General features: G+C 44.7%; 1 protein-coding gene across 2 annotated transcripts; it reads right to left on the bottom strand.

The window, feature by feature from the left end:
* Window positions 1-486: 486 nt before the first annotated feature.
* LOC123444356 (ubiquitin-like-specific protease 1D) lies at window positions 487-12,099 on the bottom strand. 2 transcript variants are annotated; one of them, XM_045121047.1, is made up of 14 exons: window positions 11,627-12,099; window positions 10,565-10,625; window positions 5,697-5,770; window positions 5,321-5,595; window positions 4,417-4,480; window positions 3,868-3,938; window positions 3,724-3,753; window positions 3,554-3,649; window positions 2,895-2,982; window positions 1,879-1,973; window positions 1,564-1,686; window positions 1,270-1,381; window positions 953-1,092; window positions 487-872 (listed from the first exon to the last, which is right to left on the bottom strand). In XM_045121047.1, the coding sequence occupies exons 1-14, from the start codon at window positions 11,951-11,953 to the stop codon at window positions 764-766; spliced, it is 1,665 nt and encodes a 554-aa protein (XP_044976982.1). In that variant the 5' UTR covers window positions 11,954-12,099; the 3' UTR covers window positions 487-763. The 2 variants fall into 2 exon arrangements, with proteins under 2 accessions (XP_044976982.1, XP_044976981.1); XM_045121046.1 differs by having other exon boundaries at window positions 953-1,060; window positions 11,627-12,097.
* Window positions 12,100-21,420: the final 9,321 nt, after the last annotated feature.

Raw genomic sequence — 21,420 nt, forward strand, 5'->3', positions numbered from 1 at the left:
ATAGCTCCATTCCAAATTAATTAAAGTTTAGGTTTTGTTCAAAGTTTCGCCAAGTCTACAGAAAAATGTACCAAGATCTACGCTATCAAATATATGTAGTATGGAAATGCATTTTCTAAAGAATACAAAACTAATTTGATACTGTAGCTATTGATATACTCCTCAATCTCAAAATAAGTGACTCAACTTTACTAAAGTTAATACTCCCTTCGACCCAAAATTCTTGTCTTAGATTTGACTAGATATGAATGTATCTAGTCACGTTTTAATATTTAGAAACATTAATTTCTAAATAAACTTAAGACAAGAATTTTGAGACAAAAGGAGTACAAAATTGAGTCACTTATTTTAGGACGGAGGTAGTATTTTCCTTAAAACTTGGTCAAACATGCACACGTTTGACCTTTTAAAAACCAATGCGCCTTATATTAAAGAGGGAGTATTTTGAAACAAAGAGAGTAATTTCCACGGGCAAGTCAAAAAGAGTGCAACAAGAATCATTTTGTGCATACCGAAAATATAAGATATATCGGTCAGCTTTGCTGCATCGTTATAGCTTTCAAACTTTGTCCACAAAACAGCATATACACAAAATTGGGACCCTTAGCGCATCTACAGCCATCAGAGACAGTGTTCTGATGCAAAACTGCACCGTGATCTTTCCATTGCTTGACTTCATTCATTCACCGTTACATTCAAACGATCATGATTGTATCCCTAACCTTATCTTCTTCATCTTCCGAGTGATCATCGTCATGTGACTCTAAATTTCGATCATTCCGTGGAGCATTCTGAAATATCTCAAACAGGAGAACTCGTATTCGCTTCCGCAGCGCCGAAGCTTCTTCAGGGCTGAACCACTTGCGTCCAAACTAAAAACCAGCAAGAGCACAAAAGTCAAGACTCCTGATTTTTATACTGGATAAAAATAATGAAGCAGTTAAATATACACCTTGAAAGGCCGCACTCCTGTCGAACTATCTGGTTCCTCTTGAATAAACTTGTCGATGTAGTAAAGCATAAAGACACCACAGTCAAAGTCGTTTTGCTGCTGTGGAACCTTGCAAGTGAACAAAGGGTAGCTTCAGAAAACTGGCACAAAAAACACAGCGAAGGAATAGGTACTGTAAAGCCAGCAAGTTCATTGTAATTAAATTCACGATGATTAGAAGTTCATATATTCTTAAGTAATCAGCCACTTTTGCACCCGAAAAAATAAATAAAAATATCAGCCCCTTTGAACATCACTGAAAACACTACGGTTCTTACCTCGACTTTTTCCTTATTTATATTTCTTGAAAGATTTCTCCATATTTTGCCTGAAAAGGGAATATCATAAGAAGAATCCTTCTGTAGATGGCGCCATTCTTCTACGAGGTAGCTGCGAAAACATACAATTTCAACAGCATGGACAGAACACTAAAAGAAGGCATGTTCAGCATGACAGATTCCCCTACAGGGACAGTACACAGCACTACAGCACCCTCCAGTCCTGAATAAATCATATGGATTGTAAATGGTTGGGATCAAGACCTATTTTTCACATAGTATCATGAAACATACCTCTCAATCACACCAAAAACCTTGTCACTGCAATGTATTCCTAGAGAGTCCAAGTGAAACACTCTTGGCCCGCATTTTATCTCTTTTGCAGGCATGAAGATAATGACCAAGCTCCAATGCATCCTAATTTACAGAACATGAGGCAATCACCATCTTATAAGTATATGATAACTAGATACACTAGAACGTTATCTGTTGACCAACAAACACACCCTCATGTCAGATATCAACCAAACTAATCACATATTCTTGGGAGTAGCAGATAAGCACGTCCGGTTTTAACTTGCAGTATCATCCAACGAATAAGAAACTTACTGTCCATGAATTGGCAAAAGGAGGTATGGTATCCTAAAAATATCAATATTTTTCCACCATCGCCTTAACTTGCTGAACTGCGAGTCACACTCACCCTAGAACAAATCCACAAGTCAGTCAGCACTTTCAAATGTTAGCTTTGAGGGGGTCAAGAAGAGTCCCAACATGCAAAAGGTAATAAACAAATGGAAATTTACAAAATGGAAGTGTAATGGCGAAGTACGATAGTTTCCGGATAAACATCTATGAACCAGCTTTCTGGAACATATCGTGTTGAAAACCGAAAACCCATGCATATTGCAGCAATTTACTCCCTCTGTTCCTAAATACTCCCTCCGTCCCAAAATAAGTGACTCAATTTTATACTAACTTTAGTACAAAGTTGGTACAAAGGGGGTATAAGTCTTTTTTAGAGATTTTATTACGGACTACATACGAGATTTTATTACGGACTACATACAGAGCAAAATGAGTGAACCTACATTTTAAAGTATGTCTGTATACATCCGTATGTAGTTTGTAGTGGAATCTCTAAAAAGACTTATATTTAGGAATGGAGGGAGTACACATTAAACATCCAAATAAACGCCATGGTTTTGTACAATTTCCTGGAACGTAAAGTGGGAATATACCTTTGCAATTCAAATAACTGTCTCAAGAAAAAGTACAAAGAAATATAACTATTAAATTTACATGCACATTTCCGCCCCATATTTTACTAACCTTATCAACAAGGTGAAAAGAAGCTTCGGAAAATAAATAGAACATGGAAAAATTAGTACAAAAAATAATAATGTGGATTGAATGACACCAGGGTGTTAACTTTGCAATGAGAGAATGCAGTGCACTACAGCAGAAAATCACAAGTGTTAGTGTGCATCGCTGTATGGAAACAATGAAGCTTCCACTTAACAACTCATGTACCAATTAAATTCAAACCATGGATTTGGAAGGGCATGTAATATTGAACATCATATAATTAACTAAATACAACAAAGTAAGATCAAAGAGCATACCGTCCTGGATAACGCTTCTTCAAGTTTGCTATAGAAATACGTATTGAAGATGTACAAGTCATCACAAGGCCTGGATTTTTTTAGGTACCTGACATTGCCATAGTCAGAACGGACAGACAACATGTACTAAAAACTAGAAAGCATATTATTGAATTCTGATGTGTATTCAGCTAAACGCTCCAAACTAGAAAAACAAATACAGCACCAACATTTCCATCTTCAAGGGAGCATTATCACAGTAAATGTAAGATATTTTGAAAATTCCTGATCATTCGACTGGATAAACTTTTGCACCTAGTCCTTTATAGTTTATACACACCATAAAAGTTTTTTAACAACGGCATTCATTAACCAGTGTGTTGGTACTGATTATTCCCTATAGTAGCTCAGTGATAGAGTGAGTACATGACAAAACATACTTCTCTAATTCTACATAACATTTGATAGTCCTTAAGTGGCATCTAAGGTAAGAACTACACATAATAATAATAATAATAATAATAACAATAATAATAATAATAAGGCATCTATAAATAAATGCAGTTAGTCATACCCATGCAGACTTTCCAACAGCTGCATGAGAGCACTTGAACGTTGAACTTACTAACAGAAGAAAGAGGAAAATAAGGTCACAAGCATTAAAGAAATATATTACTTACTGGATGTAAAAGTTTATGACAGGTGATTTTAAAAAAACTTCAGGGTCAAGACATTTTATGTCAGAATATGTCAGCTCAACAGTTTCTGGATCAGTCCTGTAGACAGTAGTAGACATTAGTATGGGAGGAGAATCCCTCTGTCAATACCTCTAACAATACATGATTCTCACCTTGATGGATAGTAGATCTGTGATATGTCCCTACAGAAGTCCGATTTGATTAATTGAACAAAATAATTGGTCACTAATTTACAATATAAAGTAATGAAATGTTAACAGGAAGAAACATTATCACTTATTATGTTAACAATTTACCATATATTAGCCATCTCAACATCAACTGATGTAGAAGGTTCTATATCCTCGTCATCCAAGAGAACTACTTCCTGACAAAGATAAGAGCATGATTGGAATACATATGTAGAAATTTTAGTTCATGTCAAACATTTGCAGCTAAGATTAATGAAATTAATGATGAAGTATTGAATCATCAATGAATGATGAAGTATAGAAGCATCAATGATGATCTTCTCAGTGAATCAAATCCAAACACCATCCATCATTTGATGACCAATATTTGTATTTGGCAGATCTAGGTTTTAGCTCAATAGATTTATTATCCAGAGTAGGAGCCCTACTGTTTATGCTAAAAATAGATTTATTATTCAGAAAATGTGATGGATGAAATAACAGAAACAACGTTTGTATTTGTACCCATAATGTTACACCATGATAAGTACAACGCTAGATGCATATAGCAATTTTAGTTCTGATAACAAATTTCATTTTCATAAGGAGGGAATGTAAAAAAGAATACCACATGACAGTCAAAGAAAAAGGCGAACCAGTTGTCAGCATATTCACCTTCTTCTCGTTTCGTCTATTTAACCTCCCATATTGGTAGGCATGATTCTTGGAATGGTCCCACCTGCACATCAGAACAATTTATCAGAGAAACAAAATGTTATGTGGGGTACCACATACCAACAGGAGCCCAAGCCCACAGGAAATCTGTTCTCCTACCCTAACACCCACGAGCTCTGGGACGCCATGGCTACAAGCCTTGGCTTCCCATCCAACACAACTACAATATACAGTCAGGGTCCAGGGTTTATACCACATATGGTGGTTTTAAAGACGAATATCACTTATAAGAACTATACAGATGCAACTATGTTCCTCTTATAAACTAGAAAAGATAAGGCAAATTTTTCCCACATGGTGACTTCATTAGGTTAATCCAAATAGCTGGCTATGAGGGCACTATGTGTCGTATATGCAAGGTCATAAGACCACTTTTTCATTATTTCATTAAATTCCACTAACAGCTAATGGTGACGTTATGGACTATATGAAGAAGATATAGCATTGAAGATAAATGAGCACGCCATTGCTACAGTAACAAGACATATAACCTTTAAAGTCTCTAATGATGATAACAAGCCCTCCGTAGACACAAACAAAACAAAGATATCAGTGTCTACCAGATCAGAAAAAATACCAGAATTATTTATATTGAAATTTGTTTATAAATGGAACACAAAAGTGTCTTGTTGCTACAGAGTGGAAACAGAAAAAAAATGAACAAATGGAGACACACACAATCAAAATATCACAACAAGGCATCAATGTTGTACAGCAAGAACAAATTGAAAAGTTTCAGATGCATAAGCAAAACAGACAACAGCTAAAGAAGAGAAAACACAGCTCATAGAACTACTAAAAGTAAAAGAACAGATGAATTGGATCAGCAACTAGGAGTGAATACCTCTTGGTCCCAAAAGTGAGATCTTCTGTTTGTAGTTTACTGGACATGCCCTTTGGCTTGACAGAGTTATTCTGTTGATCTTCTGTACAGATCTTCCTACCTAACTTCTTACCAATTGTATCTAAATGTTTCTTGTCAGCAATATTTTGACAACCGGTACGCCTTTTTGGTTGATGATTCACTGTGATCGGTGCTCTTTTCCGATCTTTCACTTGGGAAGCACGTTTGCCTAAGTTAAAGTACTCTAGTTCAAGAGTGAATGCTGCTCCATCACCCTACATATATAACCAGGAAAGTTGTCAAAACATTTCTAAATACTAACCACAAAAGTATTGTAACATACAAAAACTAGGAGTGAAGGCACTAAAATGCGCACCTTGCCATAGCTCTTTGTAGGTGGATGACATTTATCATAAAAGCTTGTGGTGCAGTTGATCTCGTCACTTTGCTCTGCAAAAGAAATGGCAAAGGTATATTGATGACTGATAAAACATAAGCGTCACCCATCAGACAGTTGAAGGTATGAAGAAGGAAGGTCTTAGATTGGCCAGCATGAAAACACCTTCATTGAAAACCACGAAAAGGAAGACCTAATATGAATCCTAATGCATACAGATCAGGTGCATTACGCCATCAAAATGTCCAAAAGGGACGTGCATTTTTTATATCAAGAAAAATATCCATATGTTGTTTGTTGACCTTGTAAACAGACTGTCCAGAGCCTGAAGCATCTATGCTCTCTCCCATGTAAGGAAACATCCGTCTCCTATTTCTATGAAGGAATTCTGGTAGAATGAGCACTAAAAGTATATAACATAATGAAATCAGTTGACCACAACTATCAATTATACTAACTTCCTAGAAAGTCCAAATCTAAATTCAGCTATGTTCTAAATTCAGCTAAATTCAGCAAAGGTATATTGATGACTGATTTCATTATGTTTGGCGAGGCTATGGGCACGAGCGACGGCGCTGTGGCGCCGTGATCGCGAGATGGATAAGGCCGCCGGCGGCGGCTAGGGTTTAGGGTTTCCAGGCAGAAGGCGAGCAAATAAGTTTGCTTCTTCTTAATGCCAAAATAGGTCTTTACATGATGAGTATATATAATCTCATAGCTAAATAAAAATACAATAATAACTGGGCTAAGCTCCTAATTACTGTTGGGCCGGCGGCGGCTATAAGTAGCCCCTGTCATAACATCTCTCCCCGTCTACGCAAACAGCTCGTCCTCGAGCTAGAAGTCTGGAAACTGCTGGCGGAACTCCTCGAGCTGCTCCCAAGTGGCGTCCTCCTCGGAAAGGCCTTGCCACTGAATCAGAAGTCGCCAAACTCCACGGCTCAGCTGAGCCCTCAACACCTTCTGGGGACCTGGAAGTAGGCGACCGTTGGCAGCTGGCGGAAGGACCGGCGAAGATGCCGGTGGCTCACCGCGGAAAGGCTTGAGCAGCCCCACATGGAAGACATCATGGATACGAGCGCCCAATGGCAATTGTAGCCGGTAGGCCACGCTGCCGACGCGCTCCACCACCGGAAACGGCCCGGTGTAACGCGGCCCGAGCTTGCGCTTGGCGCACGGGTCAAGCGACTGAGTGGTGCGATGGAGAAGGCGCAGCCACACCCAATCGCCTACCGCAAACTCTGCATCGCGATGATGGGCGTCATAGTACTTCGTGGACAGCTGCTGCGCTTGGAGAAGACGTTGACGCACCTCCGCGAGAACCTCATCCCTGCTGCGGAGAAGCTCGCTTGCCACCTCGGTCTGAGCCACCCCTTCCTGGAACGGACGCATGGGCGGTGAGGACGGCCATAAACGACCTCGAACGGAGTGGTAGGATGTGTTGCGAGCGTCCACCCAGGCACGTGGGCGATCACCTGTAGCACAACGTAAGTACATTGCGATCACCTTGTTCACAATCTCCGACTGGCCGTCGGTCTGAGGATGGAACGCTGTGCTCAGACGCAACTTGACACCCGCCATCTTGAAAAGATCACGCCAGGTGTGGATGGTAAACACTGGATCTCGGTCGCAGACGATCGACGAAGGGAATCCTGGAGACGGACTATTCCGTCAAAGAAGGCGTGTGCGACAGATGTGGCGGTGTAGGGATGGCCCAGTGCAACGAAGTGGGCGTACTTGGAGAAACGGTCTACCACCGTGAGAATGACGGACTTGCCGCCCACTTTGGGAAGACCCTCGATGATGAAATCCATGGAGATGTCCGTCCACACCTGTGAGAGAACCTCAAGGGGTTACAGCAGTCCTGCCGGCTGCAACGTGGTGGTCTTGTTGCATTGACAAGTTACGCAAGACCGGACCCAATCCCGCAACAGCGCGCTGTCACTGGGGATGAATTAGTCGGTGCAAAAAGTTGTCTTCGCAATGTCGTCTGGGTGCATTCGCACCTGATGATAGCCAAAACAGAGGTCAAGCTTGGTGAAAAAGCATGCCCCGTCTTGCGCGTCCAGTAGTTCCTCAACAACTGGAATAGGGAATTTATCCTTGGAGGTTTTGATGTTGAGAGCCCGATAGTCAATGCAGAAGCGCCACGTGCCATCCGCCTTACGGACGAGGAGTACCGGCACCGAGAATGGTGAAGTGGTCGGCCGTATGATGCCTTGGGCAAGCATCTCCGCGCACTGCCTCTCAAGTTCATCTTTCTGCAGCTGGGGCTAGCGATACAGACGGACGGCCACGGGAGGTGTGCCTGGTAGCAAGTGGATGCGATGGTTGTAGGCCCGGGCTGGAGGAAGTCCCTGGGGGTCTCGAAGAGGTCGCTGTATTGCTGCAGGAGACGGTCCAGTAGGGGCTGGGCCGGGTCGGCAGAGGTGGCCGACAACTGGGGTTGGGGACTCGCGGCAGAACCGCCCCGCACACCCTCCCAGCGAACGTGGTGGTTCACGGGCCAAAAGACCATGGTCATCGCGTCGAAATCCCAGAGAACGGGACCCAGGGTGCGCAGGAAGTCGACGCCAAGGATGACATCAAAGCAGCCCAAGTCGAGGCCGGCGCACGTGATGGAGAACTGCTCGTCACCGATGGCAAGAGGAACATTGCGAGCAATGCCCTGGCAGGAAAGACGGTCACCTTTGGCCAACGTGATCCAGAGGTGCTCCCCTCCAGTCGGATGAAACGCGAGACGGTGCATGGTGGCCCCGGACAGAAAATTATGGGTGGAGCCGGTATCGAGTAGCGCCAGGAGTTGCTCGCCCTTGATGGTGACCGGGAGCAACATGGTTTTCTCCGTCCGGATACCCGCGAGCGCGTGGAGCCACGAATGCATTCGCCGGAGCGACCTCGGCGGCGTCTTCCCCGCCTGGCAGGGCGGCCACGGCACCGGGAGCGGCGGCGACGGTGGCGTCCTCGATGTAGTCGGCTGCCTCGAGGTAGAAGAGTCGTGGGCACACGAGTCCGGGGACATAGGGCTCGTCGCAGTTGTAGCAGAGGCCTTGGCGACGACGCTCGAGTTGCTCGGCCAGCGTGAGCCAACGGAACGGGCACGTCGGAACCGCGGCAGTGGGTGCTGCTGCAGCCGGGGCCCGATGTGGCGCGGGAGGTGGTGGCGGAGGCACCTAGCGAGGGGCCCACGATGTCGACGCGTGCTGCATGGCCGTCGCGCGATGCTCGAAAGCGCAAGCGTAGTACATGGTCGTCTGGAGGTCTTGGGGCCCGCACATCTCCACATCGACGCAGATGTGGTCGGGCAGACCACCCACGAACAACTCAACTGGCTAGCGACTCGAGACGCTGGGGGCGTGGCAGGCCAGGGCTTGGAAGCGGACGGCGGAGTCCTGCACCGTTGAGAGGAACGACAGGCGTCCCAACTCGGCCAAGCGGCTGCCGCGGACCGAAGGCCCGAAACGCAACATGCAGAGCTCACGGAATCGCTCCCACAGTGGCATGCCGCCTTCGTCCTGTTCGAGGGCGTAGTACCATCAAGGTTTTAAATAGCGGATAGCGGATTTGTTACGGAGCCAGGTAGGCGTAACCGATTGCGAATAGCGGGCGCTATGTACCATGTCTGAGCCGCACCCCGCAGGTGGTAGGAGGCGACGCGAGGGTGCGTTGCCCCCGCAAAAACTGCTCGCATTGGTTGAGCCAGTTCAGAGGGTCGAAGGTGCCGTCGTAGGTCACAAACTCGAGCTTGGAGAAACGCGGCGGCTGCGTGGCGTGAAAAGCGTGCAGGAGCACGCCCTCGACACCGGCTGCTGAGGAGGTCGTGGCCGAGAAGGCTGGCAGCAGGGGCCGGCCCTGGAAGAGGGGGCCGTCGCCGCCGCCGTAGGGCACGAGGGTGCCTGAGGGCCCGTCATACGGCGTGGCCAAGTGTGACAGTGCGGCCGACAGAGGTGCGGCTGAATCAGGGTCGTCGTGTAGACCGGTCTGATGGAGCCGGCGAGCCACGACGCAATGGCGACGGCGATGGGGGGAACCAGAGTTGGTGGGTGGGGATCCCCGGTCCCGGTAGCGCCCCCGAGCCGGCAGTCGCGACTCCCGGGGAGGGAGGGGCGGCCGAGACGGGTGGCGGCGGCCTCTGCTGCTGCTGATACGCCACGATGGCGACGAAAGTGTCGGGCGACGGCGAGGCATAGGGACCCAAGAGGAAGGTGCTAATGCCCGCGACCGCCTGCTCGAGCTCCTGAAGCACCGCCGTCATCTCTTCCGGCGTGAAGACGATGGTTGCAGTGGCGGTTGGTGGCCCGGCGGCGAGCAGCCCCGAGAGGGCCGGCGGCATGGTGGTGACGGGTGGCAGCTGGGAGGCGGTGGGCAGAGAGGCAGCCATGATCGGACCTGAGACAGTTGATACCAGATTGGTAGGAGCTGGCCTCCTACCAGGGCGTAGGCGTAGGTTATATGGGTGGCTGGTGGTTTGGCGAGGTTGTGGGCGCGAGCGACGGCGTTGTGGCGCCGTGATCGCGAGATGGAGAAGGCCGCCAACGGCGGCTAGGGTTTAGGGTTTCCCGACAGAAGCCGAGCAAATAAGTTTGCTTCTTCTTAATTCGAAAATAGGTCTTTACATGAGTATATATAATCTCATAGCTAAATAAAAATACGATAACTGGGCTAAGCCCCTAATTACTGTTGGGCCGGCGGCGGCTATAAGTAGCCCCAGTCATAACAGCTTACCTCAAAAACGAAGGATAGGCCTCTACTCAGCGCTCAAAGCGCCTAGTTGTACGCTCAATTTTCACGAACATTACTACCGATGTGCATTTCATAAATAACAAAACAGAAATAATAAAGCTTACTAAATGTGTAGGGATCATCCCCACTGGGTATCTGCGCCACCTGTCTCCGACCCGTGTCAACCTACAATAATTAATGAAAATCACTATGTAAGGGCATGGATGAAATATGCTGACAAACCATTCGATAAAAAGTATGCTCACAAATAGGAATATATTAGGATGGCCCAATGATGCTGCCATAGAACATAGCAAAAGAAAATTGTTCAGAAAGATTATTAAATTCCATGTTTCTTGTCGTGACAGTGAAGACACAATATCTCATTCACATGCCCATAACATCAAAGAAGTGATGTTTCGAACACATTGAAGATACAAATCAAACATCGTTTGGCATAGTGCACTGAGCACTAACTCAGTTGTAGGGGCACTGTTAACCGTTCCAAGCCAGCCAGGTTCGATCCCGCACAGGGAGTGAATATTTCAACCGAGATTATCACTTTTTCTATAATAAAAGGCCGATGGGTCCTTCCCCCTCTGGTCCCGTTTTCTCTTTCCATCAAAAAAGATGTTTGGCATAAGCTGCTTATGTGCCAATTTAATTGTACAAGTCTACAACCATGGCTTGGAACTTCCAGCATCCCACTTTCACAAACAAGAAAACATATACTTTACTTAACTGAATACAAGTAGGAAGAGCACAAATCTGCAGTTAATCAAGAGAATGAGGCTATTGAAAATGGAGCGTCAAGTAGTAAAACACAAACCCGAATTATCAATCCTAATATCATTCTCAGACCGAATAAACAGCTATCTTTGACAGGAAATTACTTGACTGACAATAGGGCACCTGAATCGCTGCTACCCAACATTATAAATCAGACACCACCTAAGGCTAAACTACTAGCCAGCATAGAATCTCATTACTGAAACAAAACAAAGCTCCTGTCAAAAAGAGACAGAGCGCAGATCAACTGCTAAAAGACTTCCTTTGGTGACCCGCGATTTAACCTTTTCAACATAACCATCGATTACCCTCGCGTGCACGAATCCGGATTGGGGCAAAACCACCCAGTTCCGAGAATAACCCACAAAGCGATTGTGCAAAGCCCACATTTTGCTTACCTTCATCAGCCGGGCATTGCGGCGGCGATCAAGCTCTCTCTTCATCTTGGAGAGGAACCTACGAATCTTCTCTCCGCCGTCGGGTACGGGTAAAGTTTGTTTACGGCTCCAGTGCTTGATCTGATCCTCGAGTTTTTCATCAGTGAATCTCTTGAACTCATCCGGGTCCCCCTCGCCACCGTCGGAAGCGCCGTCGCGGTCCGTCTGCATCGCCGTAGGAGGCTGCGGCGCCACAGGCGGAGAGGAGGAGGGGATGATCTCCACCTCCGCCGGCGGGGAGTCTAGGGGCATTTGCGCCCGGTCGATGATTATCGAGCCGTTCGGCATGATTGGTGCCGCCGGGCGGCGGCGGGCGGGCGGGGGGTAACTGGCGGAGGAGGGTTTTCTTATTCCATATACGAGGGGAGATTGCGGTGCGGGAGCAGAGCAAAGGAGGAGACGAAGGGGAAAACGAAGATTTCGAAAAGTCGGAGAAACCCCGAGAAAAAACTCCGACTGATATGCCCCCTAACGCACTAACGTGTCCGTCTGCCACTAACGTGGCGCCTCTCCAATTTATGCCTTTGTCAATACATGCAACTACTTTCTCCGTCCCAAAATAACTGTCTCAAACTTAGTATAAATTTGTACTAGAGCTAGTACAAAGTTAAGACACTTATTTTGGAACGAAAGGAGTACTTTTTTAAAACAATTCGTCACAATGTTTATAAAGGGCCTGTTTGGGACTACTCCTCTCCATCAACTTTACTTTAGAGCAGTTCCATCAAGGAGTTGTAGCTCCACCTTGAAGCAGTTTTATACTGTTTGGCTTTCAGCTAGCTTCAACTTTAAAAACAATAGTATTTGATGGAAATAGTCTATTCTGCCCCTATTTTTTATGCATAATGTTTTGACGGCCCAACATTTATGCGCCTTGAGATATTTTTTAAAGTCTTGTAGATCTATCATAAAATTTAACTGAACTATAAATGGCAACCATAAAAAAATGACATAAGATTTAAGTGAACTATTGTAAAATGATGTGAACTATTGCGATACATAATCAAAAAGATCCACATGAATGTCCAACGATACATTGTTCTACTCCCTCCAAGAAAAAAATGCAAATAAAATCCGGACCATCTTTAACAGTAGAAATCTAGTTCCAACCATCGGCAATAGCGGTGACTAACTCATTACGGAATGTATCTATGGTCGGAGCATTCGGTTCCTTTGTAGATCTATCAGAGGCAACAACAAATTTGTTATACCTGTTCGGTATTGTAGGCACATAATCAGGATCACGGTCGAACCGAGAAAAGTCCAAGTCTTCGCTGTTATGCTCACGAATAAAGTTGTGAAGGACCATAGTAGCAACAACGATCATTTTTTGCTTGAACATCGGGTACGGCCGCATCATATATAGAATCTGCCACTTCATTTTTAGCACTCCAAATGATCGCTCAATGACATTGCGGATAGATGAATGGACTCGATTGAATTTTTCCGTCGTAGTTTTTGGCTCCATACCTCTACGCCATTATGGCATATGATACTTCTCACCCTTATAAGGAGCTAGGTATCTCGGACGATTGGGGCATCCCGCATCAACAACATAATATTTGCCTATAAATGAAGGAAATGATATCATCTATTTCTTGTACAAACATTTGATATTTAAACAATTAGTGAATTGTATGATCATACGCTAAAATGTTACCTTTTGGAGGGTGTGGGAAGAACCTTTCATCAACACTTATTGCATTGTATAACACACTAGTGTTATGCATAGCTCCTGGTTGCCCCACACACACATAAGTGAATAGCATGTCAAAGTCACAAATTGCAAGAACATTTTGAGTCGGTATCCCTGATTTCTCAATATATCTGATACTATCCTCGGGAGAGAGAGAGACACTGAAATATGTGTGCCATCAAGTGCACCAATGCAATCTTTGAAGTGTGGGTACGCCCGCCTATCATCTTTTATCCTCTTATGAACAGTGGGGAAGTTGGGGTTTTTAGGTGTAATGAAATCTTTTGCCATTTTCATCAAACAGTTGAGAACCTCATCAAATTTCCTACTAATGGTTTCTCCCGAGTGCTTGAAACGATTTTGACCTCTTCTGTTGGACTCATTGCCACCACAAGTGAATAGGAAAATTGCAAGACTTTCATATGTGCTCACATGCATGGATGGTTCTAATCCGTACATTCGCACCATCAAGTCATGAAGGTCCATGAACACTTCCGTGTTCATGCGAAGCTGTGAAAGGCATTCGCCCGGAGTCCTCAAAGTCTCTTGCAACCATCCCATACCACTTAGAATTGATGTCCTCGGTGGGTTCTTATGAAGATATTGATCACAATATACTTGTGCAAGTGTAGCAGCACCCAAAACAAGATTCAAAAACTGGTTACTATCATCATCGGAATCATCACTATCACTTTCAGATATCTGCATATAGCACAATAACAAAAACCGACAAATATTAGTTGACATATGTAGCGCAAATGTTTTAGTTCGAATGACATACAACGGTAAAATAGTTCACTCCGACATACATAAACCAAATAGTTCAAATGACATATAACGCTAAAATAGTTCACTCCGACATACATAAACCAAATACTTCAAATGACATATAACGGTAAAATAGTTCACTCCGACATACAGAAACCAAATACTTCAATTTCCATACTTGTCGTTGTATCTCCTCTTAAGCCAATTAAACCTACACTCTTTAGGAAGGGTCTTGAACATTTCCCGTTGCTCCTTCTTCACAAATAACTGTGTGGCAATATCATGCTCATCGGAACCATACACGGCCCCACATTCCAAGACCATATCCATGACTTCCTTGATTGTCACCTCTCCTTGTTTCATTGATGTGAAAGAGGCGGCACATTCAGCTATCTTTGTAATTTTATCTTGGATGACAAGTGTTGTGCTTGACTTTGGTTTCTTATTTTTTTCAACAAGCACATGAGGTCTCTTCTTTGCATTAGCAATGCAAGGAGAAACCTCCTGGATCTCATCTTCCTCACCTCCAACCACATTACCAACATCTTCAGGGATTTCATAAAGCTCTTCCTCTCCAACTTCAACAATATTATCAACGTCAACCAAATTCTCTTGACTTGGGGGTATGATGGGGTTGTCACTCATGGGATTCCAAAGATCTTGTTCATCATTCAAAATATTACCAAACATTTTGGAAAGGTGCAGCTGATTTTGAAGAGGCTTTTTTCTAAACTTGCCACATCCAGGAATGTCTTATATATATAAACAAATGATCAACATAACATGTATGAACTAGAATTACCATCGTAATGGAATATTTGACAACACTCACCTTTCTCGCCTTCTTCCACCACTCATTGTCCATGACAATAACCCCCATCGAACTGTCCCAACCTGTTCCAGTTTGTTTCCTCATTAATTTATTCCAACAAGACCAATCACCCTTTAACTTATCCCACTTGTTCTTCATTTGCATCTTTGATAAACTAATTCCAGTCATCTGATAGAACCTTTCTGACACTGTATTATAAGCTGAAGGGTTCAAATGAGTGTTGGGACGATTCCCTTGTTCCACTTGTTCGGCCATCAAGGAACAAATGATTTGGACGTATTCGTCGGTCCACTCCATTGAATCACCCTGAACATAATAGTATGATTCAATATGACTTTGCATCAATTTTGTGTATTCTCAAATTGCATTGCAGTGTTCATGTATCAATTTTGTGTATTCTCAGTTTTCCTCTATTATTCCTCCGGACAGTGTTCACATTTGCCATACACGCTCATGGATGTCTACTGTGGCAATCTCTACTGTACATACCCATATAATTCATCTAGTCATCTATAACGAATACAACTGAAAAATGGTATACCTGCTCTTCCTTAGGGGTTGTACGTTTCTTCGTGTTGTTCGTGCCGTTCTTGGTGATGTTCGTGCAGGTGGTGTGCACCGAATCCATGCCGGCGGCTATCTCCTGCCTTGCAGCAGCAGTAGCAGGTGCGGAATGGGTACTCCCAGAAGAGGCGAACGCCACACCGGCCATCCCTGCTGTCGTCGAGGACGGATCGGGCCGGGAAAGGCCGACCCTCATCACGGGCGCCATGGCTGTCCTCGCCATTACAGGGCCTGACTGCTGCGGATGGACGGAGGAATTGAGGGGAGGCGGAGGAGGACCATCAGATCGACTAATTCCGGTGGTCTCCTCGTCGCGGTCGTGCTCCAGCCGGCTGATCCAGGTCGCGGCGGCGGCGGCTGGAGGAACACCTCGTTTTGTTCTCAGCCAACGAACGAGGAAGAAACAGATCGATTAGGTCCTGTCGCTGAAACAAAAAAAAAGAACGAAACGATATGACTTATGGGTGGCAGTGGTGGGTAATTATCTCACAACTTCACGTCTAATTATCAAACTTGAATTTTCGGAGTACCCCTTGAGGAGCTTCACAGAAAACACGAAGCTGGCCCTCAGATTCGAGTTTTTTCGTGGAGCTGGACATCGTGGAGTTGCCCCGTTTGGCTTGCGATTTTGAGAGCAGAGCTGATTTTTCTGAAGCAGAGCAGTCCCAAACAGGCCCAAAGACGGATGACAGATTTCATGGTTTACCTAACGAAACATGAGGAGCACCTCGCAGATAAAAAACATGCTTCGCTAAATTGTGAGCTTTAAAGTTAGAACGTCTACGATCGTAAACGAACTTATAAGAATTAAAAGAAAGTGAAATGTCTAAAATTTCTTGAACTATCGCACCATAGTGACCGAGGTACGATTCACGATATCATTCACTGCTACCTCACAATCTGAGGCAATCTAGATGCTTTGAATGTATAGATCCTTTGCCAGCCCGAGAGCTTCTGTGATTGCCAAAGTTTCGAGGGTCGGTGGGTCTAAGATAAATCTGAAAACAAACATCGAAGCTCTAGGAAAGTGCCTACTTGATCCCTCGAGATCACGTCAATAGACCCAAAGCCATGTCTAGAGACAGCTCCATCGGCATTAAACTTTGCATAGCCAGGTGCGGAAGGGATCCATTGTGGTATTTGTATTGGTGAAGTGCTGGTCCTAGAAGGAACATGTTTATGCTTGATCGCACTCAACTCCCCAAGATATGAGCTGATGAAGCCGTGACCGCTACTGGCGACTGAAAAATGTCCTCATGAATTGCTTTCCTCCTAGCTCCCCAAATTGCCCAAAGAGTCACCACGAGACGGACAAAATCATCTTCTACCAATATTTCATGTAAGGCAAAGATCCAATCCTTGGCGTTGTCCTCCATATGATTGCTCATTACCTCCACTATTTGTTCAGGTGATAGCACCCAAACACTGCTTGCCATAGGGAAGGTTAGTAGTGCATGTCATCAAGTATCTCGGGCACCACAGAGAGCACATGTGTCCATTGTCGCCATATTCCGGTGTTGCAGCAGAACACCACATGGGATAGATTGTCTTGCCAATCTTCAAACGGAAACCCGAAGTTTTGAGGGAAATTTGATGTGCCAAATATATGTACATTGATTATTATTAGATTCATTCACCGATGTACCCGATTGCTCATCGATCCAGCCCTCTCTACTAAGTTTTGTGTGCATGATCATCCGATATTCCAATCGAACAAAGAATTTTCCCTTGCTATCGGCATGCCAAGCCCAGAAATATGAAACAACTCTCGTACACAATGGAATCTTGAGGATCTCCTCCGCATCAAAATGTGTAAACACCTTCCTAACCAGGTTCTCATTCAAGGAAGCAGTAGTGATGTCTATGAGTTGGGCAACCAAAACCGGGGGGTTAGGCACGAGATAGGTGATCGGTCGTTTGAAACTGTCCCGCGGGATCCAGTTATGGGTCCAGATGCTCGTGCTCGCCCCATCCCCAATCCTTCGAATAACTCCGTGTGAAAGGATGTCGCGGTCGTCCAGAATTGCTTGCCAAATCTGACAGGGCTGGCCTCCCAACTCTGCCTCTAACAAGTTATAGTTAGGAAAATACACTACCTTCAGAATCCTTGCGCTTAGAGAAGTATCGTTGGTCAATACGCGTCAGGCTTGTCTAGCAAGTGGGGCTAGATCAAAGATCTCGAGATCATGAAAACCCAAACCACCAAGTTACTTTGGCCGAGTCATGATATCCCATGCCACCCAACAAGGTTTTCTTTTTTCCTTGCTTTAAGCCCCACCAAAACTAACAAATGATCGAAGTGATGCTTTCACATAACCCCCTTGGTAGCCTGAAACGAGACATGGAAAACATTGGAATAGCTTGTGCCACAGATTTGGTCAAGATTTCCTTCCTAGCAGCAGACAGTAACTTCTCCATCCACCCCTTGATCTTCTCCCACACACGATCTCTAAGGTATTTAAAAGTACCATTCTTGGAGTGGCCAACATCAGTAGGAATTACCAAATAGCACTCACTGAGGGTTTCATTATGGACTTGTATAGAATTCTTCACTGCTTCTCTCACCGGGCCTGGGCGTCCCTTGCTAAAGAAAATTGAAGATTTGGCATGATTTACTCTTTGCCCCGATGCACTACAATATCTCTACAATAGGTTACCGCCACCGATTCCTCCACATTGGCCTTGAAAAGAAACATGTTGCCATCTCCAAAAAGAAGGTGATTAATGGTGGGAGTCGAAGGGGCCACCTTAATACCTGATAGGATATATGACTGAGAACTGGATTTCAGGAGGCACGAAAGGCCCTGTGCTACAATCAAGAACAAGTAATGGGATATTGGGTCTCCCTGTCGGATCCCTCTGGAAGGCTTAAAAAATTCAAGTTTCTTTCTGTTGAAGAACACTGAGAAAGAAACTGATGCAACCATGTTCATAAAAATTTGATTCCATTGTCTTGCAAAACCAAGCTTAACCATCATAGCCTTTAGATAGGACCACTCTAGCCTGTCATAGGCTTTCATCATGTCTAGCTTTAGGGCACAAAATTTGTTTTCTTTTGATTTGGTCCGTTTCATAAAATGCAGGCACTCATAAGGAGATGATATTATCTGTAATCAATCTGGGAGGGACGAAAGCGGATTGCTCTTCTGAGATGATGTCGGGTAAAATGACTTTCAGTCTATTAGCAACAACTTTCGAAGCAATCTTGTACAAAACATTGCATAAACTGATAGGTCTAAACTAAGATAGATTTGTGGGGTTCGTTAACTTAGGAACAAGGACCAAAATCGTATCATTTATGCATTTAGGGCTCTCCTCCCCTCTGACAGTCCTCAATACAATCTGTGTAACCTCCTCACCACAAATGTCCCAATGCCGCTGGTAAAAATGCATTGGGAATCCATCCGGCCCCGACGCCTTCGTGGGAAACATTTGGAATAAAGCAGTTTTTACCTCATCCCCGGTGTATGGGGTGCACAACGACACATTCATCTCCTGTGTTACTTTCCGCGGTACATAAACAAGAACATCCTCCATATTTCGGACCCCCTCTGATTCATATAGTTGCTGATAGAAAGAATTGGCCATCAACTTCAATTCTCCCGGATCATTTATCTCAACCTCGAGTGAATTATGGAGGGCTTTGATCATGTTCTTTTTTCTCCTGAGGCTAGCACGGAGATGGAAGAATTTTGTGTTTTTATCCCCAGATGTTAGCCATTCCACTCGGGCCCTTTGCCGCCACATGATCTCCTCGCGATGATACATCTCCACTAACTTCTCATTGATTTTTGGTTCAACGTGAGACGGCCCCATCCTCAATGGATCACTACGAAGTTCATCCAACATCTGCTTCAAAATCTTAATCTCCTTTCGAACACTTCCGAAGGTATTATTACCCTAGTTGCTCAGATTTACACACATATTCTGAAGTTTTGTTCTCATCTCTGCCACCGAAACACAAGGCGCGCCAGGGTCCCATCCCTCCATGATTAGATCCTTGAGCCCCTCATGTGTCTCCCACGTAAGCTCATAATTAAAAGTGCGTTTAAATTTTGGCCTTTGGTGGGTTCCAAAGTCCAGCAGCAAAGGGGTGTGATCCAAAGTAGCAGCCGTTAGGTGTGATAATGATGTTGATGGAACGTTGTTAACCAATCCGCACTAACCAGTGCCCTGTCAAGCCTACATCTCGTGTAGCTTCCGCCGGCCACCTTCTTTTCAAACGTCCAGAACCGGCCTTTGTAGCCAATGTCTAGCAACCTACAAACATTAGCGATGTCTCTAAACGCTTGAATTTGAGCATTGCTGTGCTGCCCCACTCCCTCGTGTTTGAAACGCCCAAGATGCGACCCTATCCTTAATTTGGCGCGAGGGCCTCGTCAGGGATAGAAGCGCATCTTGTCGTTTCGCAAGAATGGATATCGTTACAAGTACATGTACTAAAAAGAAGAGATATATAGAATTGGCTTACACTCGCCACAAGCTACATCAGAGTCACATCCGTACAATACATAATTATCACGAAGAAGAGCAGGGTCCGTCTACGGACGAAAACAAGTGAGAAAAGAAGAACGATGTCCATCCTTGCTATCCCAGGTTGCCGGCCTGGAACCCATCCTAGATCGAAGAAGAAGAAGAAGAAGCAACTCCAAATGAACAATCAACGCGCTCGCGTCAAATAACCTTTACCTGTACCTGCAACTGGTGTTGTAGTAATCTGTGAGCCACAGGGGACTCAGCAATCTCATTTCCAAAGGTATCAAGACTAGCAAAGCTTAATAGGTGAGGCATGGTTAAGTGGTGAGGCTGCAGCAAGCGGCTAAGCATATGTGAGGTGGCTAACTTACGAGTACAAGAATAAAGAGGGGGAAGATCTACGCATAACAGACGTGAACTACTGATGATCAAATGAATGATCCTGAACACTTACTTACGTCAAACATAATCCCACCGTGTCCTCTATCGGAGAAGGAACTCACGAAAGAGACAGTCATGGTTACGCACTCAGTTGGCATATTTTAGTTAAGTTAACTTCAAGTTATCTAGAACCAGTGTTAAACAAAGTTTCCACGTTGCCACATAACCGCGGGCACGACTTTCCGAAAGATTTAACCCTGCAGGGGTGCTCCAACTAATCCATCACAAATTACCACAAGCCGCATAGAAATCCTCGATCACGAAACTCGCGATCTCGTCGGATTTCTTAGTGAAAAACCTCAACTCTGAGATTACCCAAAGCATCACCGGAATTCCGATGCACAAGACATTCGTCAAAGGTAAAACTAATCCAGCAAGGTCGCTCGACGTGTCGACAATCCCGATAGGATCCGCGTATCTCGTTCTCAGGACACGACGGATGAGCGATGGTTACCACGCCACACGCCGAGTTGCCCCGGGTAGCGTTAGTAAGCTGCTCTATTTTGGACCAGGACCATCATCACTGGCTCTCCCTGTATTATGTAAAATTACTCCTCAGGTTCATGACGCCCTATGCTTTTAGTATTAACAAAATTATCATGTTGGGCAAATGTAGTACCAATGTTGGGCCTTGCGAGACCAGCTTTAATCTAAAACGAATTATCAAGGGGGTCCCCATAACAACCCCGATCATGTTAGGATCGCTCAATTATGGAACATAACACCGGTAGCCGAAACTAAGGGGGCAAAGGTGGAACAAAACACCAGGCTAGAAAGCCGAGCCTTCCACCTTTTACCAAGTATATATGTGCATTAAATTAAATAGCAATTAATATGGTGATATGACAAGGGACCCATGTTATCACATGGAAGCAACTACACCTGCAACTAGCAACGCTAACACATGGTAAAGCAAGCAGTAACATAGCCAATCAGTGGTTTGCTAGGTGGTGAACAGGTTAAAGGTTTTCATGGCAA

This window comes from Hordeum vulgare, chromosome 3H, assembly GCF_904849725.1.
Source record: "Hordeum vulgare subsp. vulgare chromosome 3H, MorexV3_pseudomolecules_assembly, whole genome shotgun sequence".
Taxonomy (NCBI): domain Eukaryota; kingdom Viridiplantae; phylum Streptophyta; class Magnoliopsida; order Poales; family Poaceae; genus Hordeum; species Hordeum vulgare.

Excerpts from the sequence above, each read along its gene's own strand:
- LOC123444356 (XM_045121046.1), bottom strand. The coding sequence starts at position 11,953 with ATGCCGAACGGCTCGATAATCATCGACCGGGCGCAAATGCCCCTAGAC. Across the intron at positions 4,481-5,320 it reads CTCACTTTTGGGACCAAGAG|GTGGGACCATTCCAAGAATC; the intron begins GTATTCACTCCT and ends TCTGATGTGCAG. Across the intron at positions 3,939-4,416 it reads ATAGACGAAACGAGAAGAAG|GAAGTAGTTCTCTTGGATGA; the intron begins GTGAATATGCTG and ends TATCTTTGTCAG.